This window comes from Dreissena polymorpha, chromosome 8 (assembly GCF_020536995.1).
Source record: "Dreissena polymorpha isolate Duluth1 chromosome 8, UMN_Dpol_1.0, whole genome shotgun sequence".
Lineage (NCBI taxonomy): Eukaryota > Metazoa > Mollusca > Bivalvia > Myida > Dreissenidae > Dreissena > Dreissena polymorpha.
In genome coordinates this window covers 32810335-32825772 of record NC_068362.1, presented here as the reverse complement: position 1 = coordinate 32825772, position 15438 = coordinate 32810335, and the positions used below count along the sequence as shown (strand labels likewise).

General features: G+C 37.8%; 1 protein-coding gene across 2 annotated transcripts in view; it reads left to right on the top strand.

The window, feature by feature from the left end:
* Positions 1-15438, top strand: part of LOC127841816 (disintegrin and metalloproteinase domain-containing protein unc-71-like) — an 80157-nt gene that overhangs the window by 5701 nt on the left and 59018 nt on the right. For both annotated transcript variants that reach the window (XM_052370925.1, XM_052370924.1), the window contains exons 2-3: positions 5940-6091; positions 9598-9680. In XM_052370925.1, the coding sequence (XP_052226885.1) occupies positions 5940-6091; positions 9598-9680 (235 nt within the window). The remainder of the gene's footprint in view (positions 1-5939; positions 6092-9597; positions 9681-15438) is intronic.

Sequence of the window (15438 nt, the reverse complement as noted above, 5' to 3'; positions counted from 1 at the left end):
CCTAAAATTATCTTTCTATAAAAGAAAAAAAAAAAATTTATAGAAAGAGGTGTCTCGTGATTATTATATCTCAATTCTATTTCAATTAAGTCTTGTCAAACATACTAAATTATGAAAAACAGGGGTTTTCAGCACTGTCTGCGCCTCCGGAAAACAGAGGCACTCCTAAAGCAAATGGACCCGATCCCAAACAGAAATTATAAAAAACATTCCCAATTTCCAAAAAAAAAAAATTTTTTTTTTTTTTTTTTTTTTAAGAATGAAGTGTCTTATAATATGTGTGACTAACCAGTGTTTGTTTTGGTCACAAATATCTGCTATAAGGTTTTGACTGTACAGTTCTTATCTCAGAGAGTAACTGTAACTGAAAAACAAAACTGCAGTACTTGAATAAACATTGAACATGCCCAATATTGCATCTGTTTATATAAAGAAGACAAAATAACAAATAAAAACAAATTTATTTGTTAAACCACTGAATTATTTAAGCATGATAAATTCCCAAAATTTTTCCAAATGAGCCGTTTCATCGAAGCAAAAATTCCCAAAATGGCCAATTATGTCGATAAAAAATTCCCAATGTGGTCACACTCCTTTTCCCAAAATAGGCAGAAAAAACCCTGAAAAAAGAAATGAATATAGTGCAAACATGTACAAATGTAATAATGAGAGTCAGTAAGTAAAAAATCCCCCAAAATGGAAAACACTGCAAAAATTCCCCCTCATGAGGGTATCGACCCGCTTCCCCTAAAATGGATTGAGGGCCCTGCAAGTGTCCACACTTGTCCATGCAAATAAAGCTCCTGCTCTATCATCCCCCTTCCCTGTTGGCCTTGATTTCTCTCCCACCAATTACCCTGTATCTTAGTTTGCTGCTATTGATTCTTCTGGGACTAATCTTGAATTGCCTGTTACCATGATTTACAAGATACTGTCATCTCTCAGACCCAACACTCAGTGGATCAAGCATTAAACTGCTGTATATACTTGATGATGCCTGTATCCATACTATAGTTGCACACTGAAAATGACCAAACCCTTCCTGCATGTGCTAATCTTGTAAAAATTGTATCTGGCAACATAAGTGTTTGTTGCTATCTTTTGTGAGGAATAATGTTGACATTCCCCTTGACAATCGTGATGACACAGTTAAACCATTAATTGATCACTATTAAGTTTACACGATTAGGCAGTTTCTGAGAGAGCAACAGTCAGATTGGCTGAAAACATGACATGGTAGTGGTAGCATCTGCCAAATGGTATCTTGAGACTGGTTTGGCAGAAGTGTAATCATTCTAACTTTTATGTTTGTTAGCTTGGTGAATTTGATTCAGTGAATTGCATCTTAAAGAAAAATGGAATAATATTAACATGGCAGACATAGATGTTTTGCTGTAATTGCCCCATAATATCACATTAATCTCTAGAAGAATTTTTTTTCAAATGTTACAAAAGACTTAAGTCCTTAAAAAACCACTGAAACTTTTTGTATTATTACATTTCTCATTATTAAAAATGCAATTGTTTTGCTGTCATTAGATAGAGTTCCTATAATTCTCTAGTTCTGAAGAGCCATCTCTAGCCCTTTCATCTGAAGTGCTGACGATACAATTATTTTATTTGCATTAGCAGAACTATTTTCTGAATCCATTTAACAACGGAAATTATATGCTCCTCCCTGGCACATGTTTCAGCACACATTATTTAGTTGCATGATTGTATCATTTTGTAGAATGTGAGATGACTCAAACATGAATGGCTCAGAAATCAATAGGATCGATGTGAGGTCTGACCCAGCTTGTAAGGTGTTGTAATATCAGAGTGACATGCACTTGAGTGCCAAGATGGGTTAATGTGGGTTTCCTGTAGAGGCAATGAAAACACTGCTAATTTGTTCAGCCCTTGTTAAATGTTAGTGACAACTATTGATTATTACCTGTCCAATTAGTAAAGGATTTGATGAAGAATTAAATGCTTTTGCATTTCTGTTATTGACTTATAAAGTTATTCTCAGTGTATTCAGTTTTAGATGTGACTCAATCATACAGCTGGTAAGTATACATGTATGGCTAAATTATGATTAGTACTGTGTCCCCAATTTCGGTGTAAAATGAAAACAGTCAAACAAATTAGAGCTACTGGTACTGGTTATCATTTGTGCATTTATACAATTCTGCCTATAAAATTTGCGATTATGTATCAAACATTGAGTCCAGTGCATACTTGTCCGATTTTTATTATAGCAACATTTCATCGACTGTCAAGTCTACTGACGCAAGCCTGGTTCAGTCAGAGGAAGGTTATCCTACAGAACCTGAGGCCCACAGTCCCGATTTAGACAGTCGATACACTGAAGCAAAGCTTCAGTTGAAAGAATGTTTAGTTGAAAAAACTCATTGTTTAGTGTTAATAGAAACAGGATTTTGCTGTAAAATCACTAACCACATTGATGATTATGTGCAACTCATTATTTGTACATGTTTAATGAAGTTTTCAGCATAATTAATCATTTTCCCAATTTGGATGAAACAAAGCTAATATTCACAATTTGACTGGTACTGGTACCATTTCCAAAGTGGTGAGGAAAACTGCTGTGTGACATTGTTCCCTGGTTCCACCACCTGTGAACATTTGTTGCTTCTATTGAAATCTATTGTGAATTCATTGAATATGACACATTTTTATTCAAGGTGACATCCTCTTATAAAATTGCATCCCATAAATGATTTACCCATATACCATAAAACTGTGTTAGGAATTGCATCCCATAAATGATTTACCCATATACCATAAAACTGTGTTAGGGATTGCATCCCATAAATGATTTACCCATATACCATAAAACTGTGTTAGGGATTGCATCCCATAAATGATTTACCCATATACATGTACCATAAAACTGTGTTAGGGATTGCATCCCATAAATGATTTACCCATATACCATAAAACTGTGTTAGGGATTGCATCCCATAAATGATTTACCCATATACCATAAAACTGTGTTAGGGATTGCATCCCATAAATGATTTACCCATATACCATAAAACTGTGTTAGGGATTGCATCCCATAAATGATTTACCCATATACCATAAAACTGTGTTAGGGATTGCATCCCATAAATGATTTACCCATATACCATAAAACTGTGTTAGGGATTGCATCCCATAAATGATTTACCCATATACCATAAAACTGTGTTAGGGATTGCATCCCATAAATGATTTACCCATATACCAGGGCTTTCCTTAGACCTCCAATCTCAAGAGTCAATGACTCTTGGGACCAAATTTTCAAGAGTCAAAATCAAATTTGTATGAGTCATAATAATAACGCAGGAGAGTCAATGATCTTTTGTACTTAAAGCGAATTACTGAGATATATATATATATATAAAGCAACAAATTTACAAATATCTAAACATTTATTTCTTAATATATTCCAGTCAATATAAGAGATAATGCAAACATACATTGTGACCAACATTGTGAAAAATACACTCGCACTTGTAGTGACATACATGTAATATATATCAGGGGTGTCAATTGTCCCAAATTTGAAATACGGAAAATTAAGCAGAGATTCAGAGACCGTAGGATAAAGGGAATAGAGGGCAGAGCCCCTCCAGCCCTTGCTTATTGTTATTCTTTATTTTCTTTCTATGTGCAATTTCTTGCGAGTACAATGCAAAATTTTATCAATCAGACCATCCGTAACACCGCATGTGTATTTGTCATTCTATAAAAAATGTTATAAAGACCGTTGGAAATAAATTAAAATCGACGAACCATACTGTATCCGAAAACGGGTAGAGATACGTCGTTTGCGAATGAAATAAAATATGTGTTTTGTTTGTCTGCAGAAAATGAAAGGCAGTAATAAGTAACCTAGCAAATACGCAATTAGTATATAATTCGGTGGACATATTGTTTTAAGTATGATATTGCAGTGCTTTACTTTGCTAATAGATAATTTATAGTTGGCGGACAACTATAGCAACGTTCGTAGAATGGTACGGTTTTGGGAAAGTAGCGAAGATGTTTTAAAACAAAACAAAAAGATGTTTCGTCAGTTACTTCTCATGTCAGTGCCAGCCGTTGACCATCAAAATACCTCCTTAAACTAACTAATTGGATTTCCTATCATCTCAAAATCGACCCTGGACGGCTCAAATCCGGATTTAATTATTTCATGTGCCATCTTTACCGAGGACGTGCGACAAACACGCCAATTTTCTATGCCGTCTCAAATGGTCAATTATTACACCTATGTTGTAATCAATTAGCAGATGCAGCATCCAAATTTGTCACTTTGCCACACGGTCAGTTATACCAGTTCTATGGTTATTATTAGCAACTCTGATGCAAAGCATGTAAATTTACTTTGTAGACAGTACATAATTATGCCAGCATAACTTTCGCGCGTCTTTGAACGGAGCAAACATGGAATAAAACAGTGTTGGGTACACTGTATTCAGCATTGGAAATACATTCTGACATATTGTGGAAGTATTTCTCAAAATATTGTGGATAGGGATGTTATAATTATATATTGGATATTATTAAAACTGACGCGGGTGAGTCCATTCTGTTTTGGTGGGTTGAATACATGTCGTTTCTGCAAACAGCTGATAACAAACGCTCAGATAAATAATGGAACGTTGATACACGCGTCATCGAACCAGCAGTGTTTTAATTGGTCATTATTAGATTTCTCAATGGGCAAAACTCCGCCTAATGGGCGGACTTGTGCTTCAAACGGGCGATATAGGTTAGCATCTACCAAAAGATACTCCGCCCCAAGCCAATTATCGATTACTCTTAATAACTTTTGATCTCTTTGACGCAAGTCGGTACATCCACGGGTCAAATGTGACGCATGACGTAATTTTCTCAAGAGTCAAACTAGGGTATTCTGTAATTTTCAAGCGTCAAAACCCGGGAGCTCGGGTCAAAGGAAAGCCCTGTATACCATAAAACTGTGTTAGGGATTGCATCCCATAAATGATTTACCCATATACCATAAAACTGGGTTAGGGATTGCATCCCATAAATGATTTACCCATATACCATAAAACTGTGTTAGGGATTGCATCCCATAAATGATTTACCCATAAACCAAAAAACTGTGTTAGGGATTGCATCCCATAAATGATTTACCCATATACCATAAAACTGTGTTAGGGATTGCATCCCATAAATGATTTACCCATATACCATAAAACTGTGTTAGGGATTGCATCCCATAAATGATTTACCCATATACCATAAAACTGTGTTAGGGATTGCATCCCATAAATGATTTACCCATATACCATAAAACTGTGTTAGGGATTGCATCCCATAAATGATTTACCCATATACCATAAAACTGTGTTAGGGATTGCATCCCATAAATGATTTACCCATATACCATAAAACTGTGTTAGGGATTTCTATTGAAGGTTCTGATGTCCGCTTTTTGATGCAAGTATTTTGAAGTGTTCTCAAATAATCACAGTGCATTATTTTGGCTCCTATTCATGTAACCAAGAAACTTTTTTTTATGTCATACATATTCTATTTTGTATGTCCCTTAATAAGTTTTTGCAAAGCAACATTTGCAAACTATTTAACAACTATGCAGAAACAAATACATGTACAAATGATCCTTAAACATTTCAAGTACAGGGTGGGGGGGGATAATTTGTGTGACTCCTAATTTTCAAAATGACATGCAATGCATAGTTTTATATTCATTTTAAGTTTAATGTCATAATCTTGCAGTAAAAACATACTTTCAAAGCCAATACTTTTTGCTTTTAATGGAATTTTTCGTTTACTGGAAGTCTGTTCTAAACAAAAAAAAGTTAAGGTGGAAATTTAAGTCAAGTGTCATCCCTGATTCAAGTTCCAAGCTCAAGAGATTTTTTTCTACATATACACCATATGTCTGTTTTCAGAGTTAGATGTGTCAAGCCTGCTGCGGAAGCACCCGTTCAACCAGTTCCTGTTTAGCACGGTTCCCAAACCGTTCCACATCGTGAACCCCAAGCAGGTCGTGCGACAGAGCCTGGAACCAGTGGACACGCGTGAACGACAGCTTCCTCACCATGTGAGCACTGAACTTGTGATGTGTTGCTCTTGTGTTCTTCTGTTTATTAGAGCCTGTTCTCAGAAAACCGGGTTTCATGCATGTGCATTAAGTGTTGTCTCAGACTCGCCAGTGAAGTCCGCTCAGGCTAATCATGGATCTCAGACTCGCCTGTGAAGTCCGCTCAGGCTAATCATGGATCTCAGACTCGCCAGTGAAGTCCGCTCAGGCTAATCATGGATCTCAGACTCGCCAGTGAAGTCCGCTCAGGCTAATCATGGATCTCAGACTCGCCAGTGAAGTCCGCTCAGGCTAATCATGGATCTCAGACTCGCCAGTGAAGTCCGCTCAGGCTAATCATGGATCTCAGACTCGCCTGTGAAGTCCGCTCAGGCTAATCATGGATCTCAGACTCGCCTGTGAAGTCCGCTCAGGCTAATCATGGATCTCAGACTCGCCAGTGAAGTCCGCTCAGGCTAATCATGGATCTCAGACTCGCCTGTGAAGTCCGCTCAGGCTAATCATGGATCTCAGACTCGCCAGTGAAGTCCGCTCAGGCTAATCATGGATCTCAGACTCGCCAGTGAAGTCCGCTCAGGCTAATCATGGATCTCAGACTCGCCAGTGAAGTCCGCTCAGGCTAATCATGGATCTCAGACTCGCCAGTGAAGTCCGCTCAGGCTAATCATGGATCTCAGACTCGCCTGTGAAGTCCGCTCAGGCTAATCATGGATCTCAGACTCGCCAGTGAAGTCCGCTCAGGCTAATCATGGATCTCAGACTCGCCAGTGAAGTCCGCTCAGGCTAATCATGGATCTCAGACTCGCCTGTGAAGTCCGCTCAGGCTAATCATGGATCTCAGACTCGCCTGTGAAGTCCGCTCAGGCTAATCATGGATCTCAGACTCGCCAGTGAAGTCCGCTCAGGCTAATCATGGATCTCAGACTCGCCTGTGAAGTCCGCTCAGGCTAATCATGGATCTCAGACTCGCCAGTGAAGTCCGCTCAGGCTAATCATGGATCTCAGACTCGCCAGTGAAGTCCGCTCAGGCTAATCATGGATCTCAGACTCGCCAGTGAAGTCCGCTCAGGCTAATCATGGATCTCAGACTCGCCAGTGAAGTCCGCTCAGGCTAATCATGGATCTCAGACTCGCCTGTGAAGTCCGCTCAGGCTAATCATGGATCTCAGACTCGCCAGTGAAGTCCGCTCAGGCTAATCATGGATCTCAGACTCGCCAGTGAAGTCCGCTCAGGCTAATCATGGATCTCAGACTCGCCTGTGAAGTCCGCTCAGGCTAATCATGGATCTCAGACTCGCCTGTGAAGTCCGCTCAGGCTAATCATGGATCTCAGACTCGCCTGTGAAGTCCGCTCAGGCTAATCATGGATCTCAGACTCGCCTGTGAAGTCCGCTCAGGCTAATCATGGATCTCAGACTCGCCTGTGAAGTCCGCTCAGGCTAATCATGGATGCGAATTCTGCTTTTATGGATTTTTGTTGTTGAAAAAAAGTCTCTTCCTAATGAAAGTTTAGTTAGGCGGAAAGTGTCAGCCCTGATTTGCCTATGTGGAGTGCACAGGCTTATCTGAGACAAGTCATTTTAGGCACATACATTAAGACATATTGCAGCGCTTCCGTTAGCTTCTAAAAGTTGGAAGTCCTGACTTCCAAGCCTAAAATTTTGGACGTCCCAGACGTAAATTTTGAAGTCCCACTTTTATTATAGAATTTTAATATACGTACATGTTCCAACTCTATCCATTACCCGATAATCCAGTATTATTACGATTGCTATTTTCAAATCCATCTAAATCAATCCGCTATCGTCCGCCATTTTATGCAAGTTGAATTGTGGGATGGGGCAATTCCAATTAATCACGTGATGCGATATGAGATCATAGAGCACTGTTCATATTAAGTAATTATGACAAATCAACAACTGAAATTAAAATGTAATATGTACTTTATGATCGACAAAAAATACTTTATCCAAAAACGACTGTCCGAAAAAAATGTACGTGTTTTGCACATGAAATAATATGTGCATATCGTTTGACTGCAGAAAATGAAAACCAATTACTCATTAAATACGTAATCAATATATAATTTGGTTAACATATTGCTTTACAATATGCTTTTGCACTACTTTGCTTTGCTAATCGACACTTAAAATATTTCAAGATGGCGGACATTTGACTTAAGATTTTTTGAAACTAGCGAAGATATTTCGTCAATTGCAGTCCATGTCCGTACCATCTGCTAACAAATCGGAAATTAATAAAATACCGGGGAAAATCGGTACCGAACGAACATTTCCGAAATGCCGAATTTGTTCTCAAATGATCGCGCACGCAAACAAATTTTCGTGAATTGATTATTTGTCGGTTTATTTCCAAACTGTTTTCAGATTTTTGCTATTGCCAGAGCCGAGATTTCATCACATTGGCAATCAGGCGATGGGTTAATTTTGCAGACTGCTTATTTTCAAATGCATATAAAAAACATGTTATCCAAGTTACGAAAATTCTGGCAACAAATAAACATTTCTCGTGTATTTCGTGTACAGATGAAAATCATGCGAAAATTAGACTTCATGTACAACGTCGCGTCATTCTTCTTCAGGGAAAACGTGGACTTAAATATTTGATTGCTGAATAAAAACTTAGTAACGCAGAGGTCGCTAATATTGTATACAGCTTCACGTGGGGTCGGCGTGTATTCGGCTGCCTGAGCGCTGATTGGCTGGTGCGCTTACTAAGAAGACTTTGATTGACAGCTGGAAAAATCAATATTGGCCACTCGCTGAGAATTTCATTGAAAACAGTAGCTCTTGGGCGGAGATAACGGTCAGAATAACCCGATTTACAGTTGACATTTGTACGTGTTGTGTATTAGTAAATAGCGTACATGCGGATTATTGGACGTCCAAGGGACTTCCACCATTTGCATAATGGACGTACGACTGCCGTTTTCGGGCGTAATTTACGCCCGGACGTCCACTAACGGAAGCGCTGATATTGGAGTCGCTCCTAAAGTTTGTCTGGATGATATTTTGTTTATAGTTTGTAAGCATAAACTGTTATCAGTTTGTAGAGCAAACTATTTCTACATTTCTTTAGATTTAAATTAAATTATGTCATCACCATGACCAATGACCCGCACTTTCTGGGGATGTTTGCCCTTGACTAGAGGTGACAAAGCAGTGTTTGTGGGGGTGTGCGGTGATTTTTCAACCTCTTATTTTAGATTATATGCATAAATGTCTTTTGAGACAATCTTGAGTCTATTCCCTTCATAGAATATATTCTGGATGTCAATCCAGACAGGTCTGGGTAATACTTTTGGAGTAATTAGCCAATAACCTCCCCAACAATAGGAGGGCCTTTATTTCCACTACAACACAACAACCATAGTTCCAGTGATTTCATATCATTTTGGATAGTAGAATAGGATGAATTGCCATTTATTTCAATTCGTTGTTCTTATTTGTAGAGTTCATACTTTTCATCCTATCTTTTTTTTACAGGGAATCTATGAGCATGCAGAGCAAGTGACATTTCAGATAGTTATTGACAAAAAGAAGCACAAGTTAAAATTACAGAGAAATGAGTAAGTTGCTATTAGAAATGCCATCACTTGTTATTTGTATTTCCAAAATGACAAAACATTATTTTCTTTTTTTTTATTCAATATAACACATACAATGTATACATGTATTTGGTCATAAAACAAAGTGATACCATGTAGCAGCAATACCGTATTTTACCATGCATAGCGCGCAGTTTTTTACCTTCAAATTTCAAAATAAAAATTCAGTGCGCGTAATACATTGACACAACGCTTTTCTGGTTGCTAAATTGCAAAAAATCCATTTCACAATCGTAAATCTTCACAATTGCCGCCATTTTTTTATTGCAGAAAACTACACCCTATAATGTTATAGACTGAAGGGGCCGTTGTCAAAACAACAAATAGCGGGAAAGGGTAGGAATGAACGAGGTAGTAACAGTTTTGACAAAAATTAAAAGATGAAAAAAATGTGTTTGTTGGTGTTTTCACACTTCTTCATTGATTGTTTATAAAACAAAATCGAGGTATATCGATCCCCGTGTCGTCGCGGTATTGTTTGTTTAAGTTTTTGTTGTCATGAAAACTCATTGATTTACAACGCAAAACGTCTTATTTGAACTGACGCTAATTATTTCTCATATTTCTCAACTTCGCTTTTGCTTTATTTTGATAATTTAATCCAAAGTTTAATGTTAGCAATTCCGTAAATTTGCACTCTATGTGAATTAACAGTTTGACGTCATCAAAGGAAAGCCGCTTCCTGTCTGAAGCAATAAAGCGACAAGTTTCTCGCCGACAAAATTGGCTTCCTTTGTCTAGCAATCATGCCTAACCAATCGTGTGTTTGTTCCTCAATGGCAATCGTCCAATTAAATACTAGCACGTGCAAAGCTCCGCCTTCAAACCTTTTGCAAAGAACGGAGGTGGAGTTTAACGGTTTATTGAGCAAGTGTTTTACGAAAGTTGAGTTCCGATTTGCCGAAATTACTCGACCCTAAGCATGGAAAAGACGAATACATTATCAATGATTTTCCAATCTCTGCATATAATATGCTACCGTGCGAGTATACTACGTAGGTTACAAACCAACAATAGAGATATAGACTCGTTTTATTTTCTTTCAATAGAGACAAACAAATGATATTTGTCTAAGGGCTTTACGCCGATAACGCCAACTGTATGGAATTGAACGTTCGGGGGTATTGTTTGTCTCACTATAAATACTAATCAACCAGACGCAGTGAAGGCGCGAAAAAACCGGGTCAAACTGGATTTAATGGGGGAGCATCTCTTAATGGGGAAATATTTTAAGTTGATGAGAAACAAAATGGGATCCACGAACGATTTGCGTAAAATTGGACATTGCGATGTTGCGGGTCTGCAGAAGACTATGTCATACGATGTTGTGAGCGGCAGGTAATGAAAATATTACACTGTTCAAATGTGAGGAATAGGTAATAGTGGTCGAATTTAACGCGCAGGGGTCTCGAAAAAACACGCGCAGTGCGCGGCAATAAGGACATATACGGTGTTCTCGAGAGAATAATCTTAAAAATTGTCGAAAATATAGTGCTATGCAACCCATGCTCCGGATCGTTTAAACGCTCCCTACTTTAAAACAAAAAATTAAGCGCCCGAAAAACTTAGATTAAATGATTGCGCAATATAAGAATGGTGGCCATTTTCGGCCCAATTTTCAGGTTTTGGGTCTTAAATTCTTTTTTTTCTCCATTTTGGCTTTAAAAAATCGCATGCGCGTTATACATGGGAGCGCGCTATACATGGTAAAATACGGTAATGTTCAAAACATGTTATACAATATATGCTGATATATATTTTTTTACCTTGTGGTTTCCTTTTGGTTAAAAAAAGTTTAATATGTATGTATTTCTTTGGTTGTTTGTGATAGGTGTTTTTTGAGAAAAAAATAAAAACAATATAATAGTTATGAATAAGGATGGGTTGCATAAAGTGGGTAGAAAGCATATTAGACTTGTTTATGAAATTTTAATGTGTTTCCATTTTTGTTCAAATATATAAAGTGTATCATTGTTTAGGGCTATTTCTTTTTCAATTTGAATCTTCAGTTTTAAATAATTGATAAAACAGTTCATTGTGGGTATTTGTTTTCTGTTTTTCATGCTGAATATAAAATATTTCATCAATATAATTATGTAATTTACAGCATTTGCTGACAAAACATTCTTGTCTGCTCCCATACTTTGTCATTTAAATGTAATGTTTGTAATCCCGCAGACTTAAGATTTGAGCCTTATTCTCAGAAAACTGGTCTGAATGCGTGTGCATGAAGTGTTGTCCCAGATGCCTGTGTAGCAGGACAGGCTGCGTGTGCATAAAGTGTTGTCCCAGATGCCTGTGTAGCAGGACAGGCTGCGTGTGCATAAAGTGTTGTCCCAGATGCCTGTGTAGCAGGACAGGCTGCGTGGGCATAAAGTGTTGTCCCAGATGCCTGTGTAGCAGGACATGTTGTCTCAGATGCCTGTGTAGCAGGACATGTTGTCCCAGATGCCTGTGTAGCAGGACATGTTGTCCCAGATGCCTGTGTAGCAGGACATGTTGTCCCAGATGCCTGTGTAGCAGGACATGTTGTCCCAGATGCCTGTGTAGCAGGACATGTTGTCTCAGATGCCTGTGTAGCAGGACATGTTGTCTCAGATGCCTGTGTAGCAGGACATGTTGTCCCAGATGCCTGTGTAGCAGGACATGTTGTCCCAGATGCCTGTGTAGCAGGACATGTTGTCCCAGATGCCTGTGTAGCAGGACATGTTGTCCCAGATGCCTGTGTAGCAGGACATGTTGTCTCAGATGCCTGTGTAGCAGGACATGTTGTCCCAGATGCCTGTGTAGCAGGACATGTTGTCCCAGATGCCTGTGTAGCAGGACATGTTGTCCCAGATGCCTGTGTAGCAGGACATGTTGTCTCAGATGCCTGTGTAGCAGGACATGTTGTCCCAGATGCCTGTGTAGCAGGACATGTTGTCCCAGATGCCTGTGTAGCAGGACATGTTGTCCCAGATGCCTGTGTAGCAGGACATGTTGTCCCAGATGCCTGTGTAGCAGGACATGTTGTCCCAGATGCCTGTGTAGCAGGACATGTTGTCCCAGATGCCTGTGTAGCAGGACAGGCTTATCAGGGGCGACTCTTTCTGCTTTTATATGTGTTTTCATTTAAAGGAAGTATATTTTTAGCGAAAATCCAGCTTAGACAGAAAGTGTCATCCCTGATTAGCCTGTGCAGACTGCACAGGCTCATCTAGGATTACTCTTGGCACGAGCATTAAGCCCCATTTTCCCAGAGCAAGGCTCTTTTTGTATAGAATCTAAAATACTCCCGCATCAAAGACACTTTTACTTGCCAGATCCAGGTGTTATTATTATTTTGTTAAGTTGCGAATTTGTGATTTGAATTTTACTGTAATAATTTCTGGCATGACGTTGAAATGCACTACTTTTCAGCTCATTTTCTATGTAAATAATTTTTTATTTCTTTCATTTTAAGAAGGTGTTGAGTATTCACAGATCTGTGTGAATTTGGAGTGTGGAAAGGGCATTTTAAATATTTGTCAAATACTCCATTACCTTGCCTTATCCTGTAATTTCGTTTATAATGCTTTTTAAGGTGCACTTTATTTTATGTGTTAAACATGCAATTGATACAATAGGATTTCTTTGATGTTCTGTAATCGCACTTTAGTTGAATGCACATTGTCTTGTACATGTATGTGCAGTCTTTTACCCAAGTAAACACTCTTGTCAAACATTGAGATATCAAATTTTGCAAGGTGAGCCCTATCTAGTAATTATCCTGTTTCAATTACACAGAAATTATGCACTTGCTGTAAACTTAAAAAGAAATTAGATACTTCAATTATTTGTCACTTATTTTCTTTTAAGTAGAATATTCCCATTCCCTTTCATTTTCAAGTTAACAGGTTTTCTTCTGTCACTTTCATGTTTTTCAGTTTTTCATTAATTGGTTTAATACATGTATGCCACGATATGTGTGTTATTATTGTGATCATAGAATGAAAGTCATGAACACTAAATAATTGATATTGATTTCTCGACTTTTGCTAGATCTATTGTGAGTCATATACCTGAATAATTACATTAACTTTCTATTGATACTTTTATCTTTGATTATTTGATTAAACTGCATTCAATATTTCTAACATGATAACAACAAATAATGCTTGAAATTAAAAAACACTCTTTTATTTAAGTATTTTGTTTAAAAATAATGGAAGACAATTAACAATTACATAAATGCCATTTCACTGGGTTGAGGTTATAATATACTAAATGTCTGAGACTGATTGAATGATGGAGGAAGTCCTAATACACACAAGAGCTCTTCATATTTTACAAGCAAGTTATTTGGAATTTTTGGGAGAAGATATTGTTTAAAAAATGAGCGAAGCCAGAGTTTTTATTGGTAATATGTTTTCCAGGCGTTTTGTCTGAGAGTTTATGAGGTAATTCTTCCCCCAAGACTTAAGAGTCTTGGCAAAATACCAAACATATGGATTTGAACATTTCAGAGTTGCCTGTTATGAAACAGTTTCTCCCTGTTGTGTGTGTACAATACATGTTATGCATTTATTTTCTGTACTTTGTCAGTTGAAATGTTTGTTGCATACTTCGATTTCCAGAGATTTCCATTTTGAAGGCCCACTTATGTGTACTTGAATCTAATTAAAATGTAGCATTATCCCCTAATTTCTAATCCCCACTTCATCTTGATACCTGTAATGATTTCTCTGTTTGCTAACACTTTATTAAAACATAGGCAACAAATCTTGAGATAAGAACACAATGTGATTAAAATTGTCTAAATAAATCAAGAAAAACAGAGATTTTATCTGAGCAAGAAATGCAGCATTAAGAGTTAATCTTCAAAATCAACACAGACAGATCTAAGCCCTGATGTGACATAAATAGTGGGTACCGGTAGCCTGCTATGGTTGCCTGGGCATGATGTGCTACATGTATGGTTTCACAGGCTGATGACACACCATATTATGTCATGTTGGACTGATTGGGACAATCTATGAACCACGTGCTTCACAGCCATGACAGGCTTATTAATGAACTATAATATCTGATAGGTAAATGTTGAGTACATACAACAATTACAGTTTCTCCCCAAATTCTACATTTGACAACCATTCAACCATACTGATGTTCGCTTCTTCAAACATTAAATCATCAGTGTGCAGTCTGTAACCACTTTGATTTTCGAAGTGTACAGACATATTGATTATTTTCTTGTTGTGCATGGCAGTTGCATCATTTCACAGAGTGGCAAACAAAGCCTCCCCATCTGTGCCAGCTAACTTTCCATAATTTGTTGCCCAACTTATGGTCATAGTGAACAGTTTGGTTATCTTAAGCCCCCAATAGAACATCTGAGTACAGCTGTTACAGTAGTAAAAGAGGACCTTAAGATATAATTTTTTAATACTACATGTATATTAACCCATGTTTGTTGTTGTTGTTGGTTGAATTATTTTCTAAGGAAAATTTGAACATTTCATAACAAGATGCTTATGAAACAAGGAATTAACTTTTTGGAAAACATAAATTGGGGATGATATATATAATTAGTATTTTCTGCATGGATTTCAATATCTGTATTACGTACCATCAACTAAATTGTATTGTATTGATGCATTTATGATGCACCTTTTTATGTCCCCCACTATAGTAGTGGGGGACATATTGTTTTTGCCTTGTCTGTTGGTCTGTCTGTTGGTCTGTTGGTCTGTCTGTTTGC